Source organism: Hyaena hyaena, unplaced genomic scaffold (assembly GCF_003009895.1).
Source record: "Hyaena hyaena isolate Hyena2069 unplaced genomic scaffold, ASM300989v1 scaffold_753, whole genome shotgun sequence".
Classification (NCBI taxonomy): domain Eukaryota; kingdom Metazoa; phylum Chordata; class Mammalia; order Carnivora; family Hyaenidae; genus Hyaena; species Hyaena hyaena.
The window spans coordinates 125,830-133,596 of record NW_024081387.1 but is presented as its reverse complement, the minus strand read 5'-3'; the positions used below and the strand labels follow the sequence as shown (position 1 = coordinate 133,596).

At 38.7% G+C, this 7,767-nt stretch overlaps 1 protein-coding gene across 1 annotated transcript in view; it reads right to left on the bottom strand.

Annotated features, from left to right (window-relative positions):
- The window catches only part of SLC5A12 (solute carrier family 5 member 12), a 53,609-nt gene extending 46,543 nt beyond the window's left edge, over nt 1–7,066 (bottom strand). The window contains exon 1 of the mRNA XM_039218375.1: nt 6,728–7,066. Within this exon, the coding sequence (XP_039074306.1) occupies nt 6,728–7,066 (339 nt within the window). The remainder of the gene's footprint in view (nt 1–6,727) is intronic.
- Between the last annotated feature and the right edge of the window lie 701 nt (nt 7,067–7,767).

Genomic DNA, 7,767 nt, shown 5'->3' with positions numbered 1-7,767 from the left:
ATGGAATACTACATGGCAATGAGAAACAATGAAATCTGGCCATGTGTAGCAACATGGATGGACCTTGAGGGTGTTATGCTGAGCGAAATAAGTCAGGCAGAGAAGGACAAATATCATATGTTTGCACGTATAGGAGGATTAGGAGGAACTTGATGGAGGAACAAGGGGGAGAAGAAGGGCGGAACTGGTGGGGGAAAGGGAGAGAGGCAAACCATGAGAGACTCTTGAATGCTGACAAAAACTGAGGACTGATGGATGTGGGGGGGAGGGGGGGTGGGCATGGAGGAGGGCACTTTGGGGATGAGCACTGAGTGTTATGTGGAAACTAATTTGACAATAAACTATTTGTAAAAAAAAAAATTAAAAAAAATAAAATAAAGGCAAAAATAAAATAAAATAAAATAAAATAAAAATTGGTACCAGTAGTGGAAAAATATTGTAGTAAAGCCACAAAATATTCAGTATTGACTTTGGGCCTGGGTGGCACATGAAGTTGGGGAAAGCAAAGTGGAAATTGTTCCTGAAAAATGAAAAGACAGTAAGGAATCTGCTACAGAAATCTAGGAAAAGTCAAGGGTTTTAACATCTCTGTTTACATTCACAAAATTTAGCCAATTCAGTCCAAGACGTGAATCAGAAGTAAGACTCCTTGAATTGTAGTTTGAGTTTTGCCACTGTCTCACTTTAACCTAACCCTCTGGTTTCTCTTCCATGAAACAAGAGAGACAATTCCAACTACAATGTTCTATATCTGAATGAATTTACCCCATCTTTCAATTAGTCCCTTTCTCCCTCAATGGTCCTCTTTGGTATATATCTATCTATTGATACATTTAAAATTTAAAAATGGAAGTTCACCTGAAAGGTTGTATGCTTCATGCCTGTTTTCAAAAACAGCACAGGTAACACTTACCATCAATAGATTCAATTATTTTCAAAACCCCAGACCTGATTGAGCTATATTCTTTTCTATCCAGTATATACTAAGTCAAGTTCTCGTGTTGGTTCAAACTCACATAACATGGATCCATTCTTTACTCCTCTTTTTCTTACTCCCCACACTCAATTCATAGAAGAATTCTGGTGCTTATGCCCCACTTTCAAAATACAGCCACTTGCATCATCTCTTACCACTGCAGTACCTTCAGCTCTAGTGTGAGTTACAGCAAAACCCTCCTAACTAGACCTTCTGATTCACCAGTCAAAACTCTAGAATTATTCTCAACATCCAGCTAGAGCAACACTCAAAATAAAAATCACATCATGTCACTCCTCTGCCCAGATGCTGTAATGACCCATCTCACAGAGAGTAAGAGTCAGTTCTCACGACCTAAAAGGCTTCAGAGCATTGCTTAAAACCCTATCAAACGCTGAATATACATTTTAAAGCAAACATTCTTAACAGCATTTACTATGCTGAAATAATATTCAATAATGATATTTTATACCTACACATCTAGTTTCAGTGTAGGTATAATTACTAGAACACAATGAGTGAAAAAGGAGAATTATAAGGAAATAAACTTACCCCCCAAACTATGTCATCTATAATGCTTAAAACCACTATAAAAGATGATATTTAAAAAGTAGTAGCCTGTGCACTCCTCTAATGAAAAAGTTTGGATTAAAGAGAAGCAATTCAAGAAGCCATTTAGATTTTAAGAAGTCCAAGAAAAATGAGAAGGCAGGCAGATACCAGTGTATAAACTAGTGAGAAGGACAAATAATAACAGACTGTATTTATTAGTGTGTGATAAGAAAAAGAAAGAAATAACTTTAACTGAAGTGGAGACAACATGAGGAGACTAATTATAAACTGTCCAAGTGGAGATAATGAAAATGTATGATATTGCAAATGAGCTGAGCCTAATTTATAATGTGAGGGCGAGAACAATTCCTTATGCTTTGACATGGGACAGGATAGTGATAATGTCGCACAGATGGCACATCTTGGTCTAGAAATCCCACTTTATGTCAAAGCATTTAAATTGGTTGGCTATTGCTGTATAACACTCACCCTGAAACTCATTGGTTTAAAAACAAAGGACATACCCAACTGTCCTGCAATTAAAAAAGAAAAAAACTAAAAAGAAAAAAAATTTTTAAGATTTATATTTTTCATAATTTTTGTGGATTTACTGGGTTATTTCTCTACTTGTTTCCCCAGGCCTCTCTTAGGGCTGCGATCAACTGGAAGTTCAGCTGGGTGAGGAGGTCCACATGACCTCACTCACATGTCTGCTAAGTGTGCTCGCTGTTGGATGGGGTGCTCTGTTCTCCTCTCTTATCCACTCATCCTCCAGAAGCTAGCCCAGCCAGCCCAGCTTCCTGACATACCAGAACCAAGACAGTGTTCCAAAAGGGCAAAGCCAGAGGCTGTCTACTTCATGAGGCCTAGGGCCCAAATACACACATCACTTCTACCATACTCTATTGGTCAAAACAAATCACAAGGCAATCACAGATTCAAGGGGTGGGGAAATAGACCCCACTTCTTCAGTCTTTAGTCTTTAGTACTTTCAAGACCCTGGAAAGAATATCTATGGATGGGTAGCAGGGAATGGAGGACAAAGAAACACAAATTCAAGTTGCTATAAAGAGCTTAAGTGGTATAAATTTGGGACATTAACAACAACAACAACAACCACAACAATTATACAAACTCTTATACAGTATTTACCATTTGCCAGTTTCTGTTAAAAGTATTTGCATGTAGGGGCACCTGGGTGGCCAGTCGGTTGGGTGCTCGACTTCAGCTCAGGTCATGATCTCACAGTTTGTGAGTTCGAGCCCAGCACAGTAGGGTTCTGTGCTGACAGCTCAGAGCCTGGAGCCTGCTTCGGATTCTGTGTCTCCGTTTCTCTCTGCCCCTCCCCTACTTGTGCTCTGTCTCTCTCAAAAATAAATAAACATTAAAAAAAACCCTGGAATTTGCATGTAACACCTCATTTACTCCTCACAGACATCCTCTGAGGCAGATGCTTTTATTATGACTATCTCACAAATGTGGAAATCAGGTACTGAGAAGTTAAGCAATTTTCCCAGTCATGCCGCTGGTATGTGGCAGTGCCAGCATTCAAAGCCAAATAGACTTGAGTCAAGAGTCCATGCTTTTAATCCCTGTGCCATACTGCCAATTCTTATAAAGCAAAACAATCCCCAAATAACCTCATGTGCACTTTACACAACCTGATATAGAGGGCAGGGGCACCTGGGTGGCTCAGTCAGTTGAACATCCAACTTTGGCTTAGGTCATCATCTCGCAGTTTGTGAGTTTGAGCCCCACATCGGGCTCACTGCTGTCAGTGCAGAGCCTGCTTTGGATCCTCTGTCCCCCTCTCTCTGCCCCTCCCCTGCTCACTCTCTCTCTCTCAAAAATAAATAAACATTTAAAAATAAAATAAAATATGTAGAGGACAACAAGCTGTATAAATTAAAATCAATGAAACCCTTACATTTCCTGTATATTAACTAACTTAATAATTGAAAGGCAGTCTCAAATCCTCAGTCACATATTTGCAATTGGTTTACTGTAGTAACTCAACCACTGACTAAAGCCACCTTCAACCAACTGTGTACCGAGTAGCACGTCTGGAATAGATTGCTCAGTAAATGTCTCAGAAATTTCAAGACAATGTTTTTATTCCATTTTAATTTGGGGAAAATTTATAAATTATACTAATTTATAAATTATAATTTACAAAATATATACTAATTATACCTATAATTTGTAGGTAACTTCTTATTTTAAAAAGTTAACATTATTACGTAGTAAAGTCCTACTAATTTCCATTTGCAGTAGGTTTTGAACAAGAGGGCATTAAAAATCATTAAACCCATGGTATAATTATTTATTACATATATGTGTTTTACCAAGACACCTGGTGACACTGCTCAAGCTCCCTAAATTTCAGTAGTGTCCCCCAATCATTGTGACAACCAAATTGCCCCATAAATATTTAAAGCTCCCGGTGTCTGTCACTAAAACTGCTACTTCTTGTAATGGGGCCCTCTACCTCTCTGATCTCATCTTTTTCCTTTCTCCCCTTGCGTCACTCTTCTCCAAGTACACTGATTTCTATGTGTCCTTCAAACATGCTAATCACACTTCCCTTTTAGGGCCTTTGCATCTGTGGTTACTTTAGCTTCGGATGTTCTCCCCTCTTATGGTGTAATTGCTTGCTTTCTACAGGTCCCCACTGAAATGCCCTTATATCATTGAAGTCTTACTTAACCACCCTATGTGAATTATGGACATTCCGCACCCAAAGCAAAACTCCTACATTCTACCTTATCCTATTTACCTTTTCTCTATTATATTTAGTAGGGCAGGATATCATTGTGATTCAGCATTCAGTCTCTAAAGTTAGACTGCCTGGGGGCGCCTGGGTGGTTTAGTCCGTTAAGCATTCAACTTAGGCTCAGGTCATGATTACATGCTTGGTGGATTCAAGCCCTGCATTGGGCTCCTTGCTGATAACTCAGAGCCTGGAGCCTGCTTCAGATTCTGTCTTCCTCTCTGCCCCTCCCTCGCTCTCTCTCTTCCTCTCTCTCTCTTCTTCTCTGTCTTTTCCAAAAATAGACATTAAAAAATTTAAAATTAGACTGCCCTGGTTTGAAAAACTGCCACTTGCTAGCTGTGTGACATTGAGCAAGTTACTTAACTCTATGTGCCTCATTTTTCTAGTCTGTTAAATGGAGATGATAATAGAACCTATCTAAAATGGTTATTTGAAGGCCAAATGATTTAATACGTGTAGAGTACCTAAAGCAGTGCTCAGCGCACAGCTAAATAGCAAACTTTTCCATTATGATTCTCTTACATGGTGTGTTTATTGATCACCTTCTCTGTTATAAAGCAAGTGCCAAGAGAGCGGGGGTTTGGCTTAGTGCTTCATCTCTGGGATCTAGAGTGTGCCTGGAACATAGATGTTTAATGAGTACTGAATGGACTATTGAATTAGTTGTAAAAATGACTTGCCACATTTGGGTATATTTTTTAATAATTTGAAAAGCTCTTTTACACTTAAGTAAGCCTGCATGAAAGAAGGGAGTTATGATTTCCTGCCTGAAAGCTGGAGGTGATAAACACTCACTAACTTGCACAAAGCCATCCTATTATTAAGTAATGGACTTTGAAATTGAACTCCTGTTTTCTGGCTCTTCTCTCTCTCTCTCTCTCTCTCTCTCTCTCTCTCTAGCAGTTACTTAGGTAATCTTTTTTTTTCTTTCTTTCTTTCTTTTTTAATGCTAGCAATACCTTTGGGAGTCAACCTTAATGGTTGTATGGAAAAACCAAGGATATATTTATGTTTTCAGCAGTACACTAACGAGCAATGAAGACATGTGCATATGTATTTTCGGACTAAGTATAAATTTAGTCATTTTCCCTTGAATGACATCTCAGAGAGCAACTGTTGTATTACCTAATTCTTATTACCTAATTTTGGTGGGGAGGGGTATTGGAGGTTGGATATTTAAGGTATGATTATCTGTGGAATAATAAGTTTTAAAACCTTCTGGAAAGTTTGTGCCTAAGTGGCCTTTGAAGTCTAGAGTAATCCTTTATAATAATTTAGTTTAGGGAATTAAGAAAAAAAAGGTCTGTTAAGAGTCCTCTGCTGTGACTTAGTAGGGATGATTTTCTTTTCATTAACATAATCCCCATATTTGTATTGTTTAGCAATTCCCTCCATTGAAATATTTTCTAATTTAAAAAAAACACATTACCACTTCTCCACTGAAAATTGGAAGATAGTAATACTCATATTAAAGTATTCAGCTCTAATATATGAATGAAAGGGATAAAGACGAAATGGACTTTATCTACTATACAATTTGACTAAGCCATTTATCTAAGTCTCAGTGTTCTTATCTGAAAAATGATTATACTTACAATATATGTTCTGAATACTTTTTTAGAATAATGATGTCAATAATACAAATAATAACTTTAGCTCTCTCTCATTGAAACTCTCCTACAAGTCAGGCAATGCATAACATGGTTACAGATAGGTTCTCATCTAATCATTGAAATAGCCTTCTGGGATTGGCTCCAGATTTTCATTTTACAAATGGAAAAACAGTTGTATGTGCAAAGGTAATTTTTCCCAATAATAACAACAAAATGTATTTTATTGTGATGTGTAATTGTCTTGAAAATAAATGTTTTTCAACTACAATGTTATTAAGACAATGTATGTTATTAGAAGAAGAAGAAGAAAAAAGAATAACCAAAAATGTTCACCGGGAGAGAAAAGAGCAACTTTTTCCAAAGTAAAGAAGAGAATGATGAGTTTTGAAGTGTTGGGGTTCAGAGGTGATGGCCAAGAAAGAATTCTTGAGATGTCTTCAGTGCAAAAAGGTGTTTTTTAATTAAAGTATGGGAATAGGTCAGTACCCATGGGAAGAAGAAGCTGCACTGGGGTTGTGAGGAGTGACTGATTATACACTTGGGAGCTGGGGGAGGCAAAGGCAAGGGGAAGTTTCCAAAAGGACTTTCATATGTTAAAGAAGACTCACAGGATCTTGGAGGCCTCCTATTTCAAGTTAAGGTTGTTTTACCCTCTAGCAAGTATGAACAGAAAGACAGTTGGGAGTTCCTGAAGAAATGTTCTAGTCTGCCTGCCTCAAGTATTTGTCCATGGGCTACGGGTTATAAGGAAAATTAATTTTATCTACATTTCTTTCTGCCTTTGTTTCTCACATCAGGGACTAGTTGTCTTACCTCATATGTGCTGGTGATGCCAGATCTGTAGAACACAGGGAGAAAGAGCTCTGATGTGAGGATGATGACGAATGCATATGAAATGAAGAAGAGCACAAACGATGCCCCAAAGCGGTAAACCTCGGAGGGTGTCCCCAGGACCGTGACAGCTGACATGAAGCTGGCTGTCAGAGACAATGCTACAGGACCAAAGCTCATTTGCCTTCCCCCAACCAGAAACTCCCTTGAAGTTGCCTTTTTCCTCTCCTTGATAGCAAAGAACACCCCAATTCCAGAGGAAATAACAAAGAGGGCTGCAAATACGACATAATCCCAAACTGCGAAGTTCTTCACCTCCATGCTGGGCAGTATGACACTAGACAGTTTCTTTCAACCAGGTCTCGGGAAGAAGCTGTTTCCAAAAGCAAAGCTCAGTACAGTAGACGTGTTCCTAAGAGAGAAGGCTGTGATTTTCTGGAAAGACTGATGACGACAGGCACTTGAGTGGATCTTCAGACACCAAGTTGTACTCAGGGAAGACCTCCAGAGTTGACTACAAAGAAGAATCTGGTAGTGGTATTGGTACCATCAGATGAGAACTTGAAATCTGACCCCAGCCAGGAAATGTCTGCTCCTGGACTAAAACATGTGCCACAGAGAAGGAATTCAGATGTGTTCTGAAATTAATAACCATGGGGGTGGAATGCACTTGCCAGAAAACATGCTCTTTTATCTTCTAGATTTTTTTTTTTAAATTTAAGGTTAAACATTACTGGGGAGAAAATGGAAGTGATACAAGTTGACCATCTCAGCATTTTAAATTAGTGAAATGGAATCTGTAATACACAACACCCTTAGAGGTGTCTTATCCCCTGAGTAAAGGAGGGTAAAGGATGAGTACCTGTGATTGCTTGAGGCAGTGGGTGTGGAGGGAAAAGAGGAAAGGACTGTTATTAAGGAGACCTTTGCTCAAACTGGCTCTGACTGCAAGAAAGCTGTGTAATTGTTGGCAAATCATTTAACCTTTCTGAGCTTCATCCAGAACATGGGGGTAATAAGAC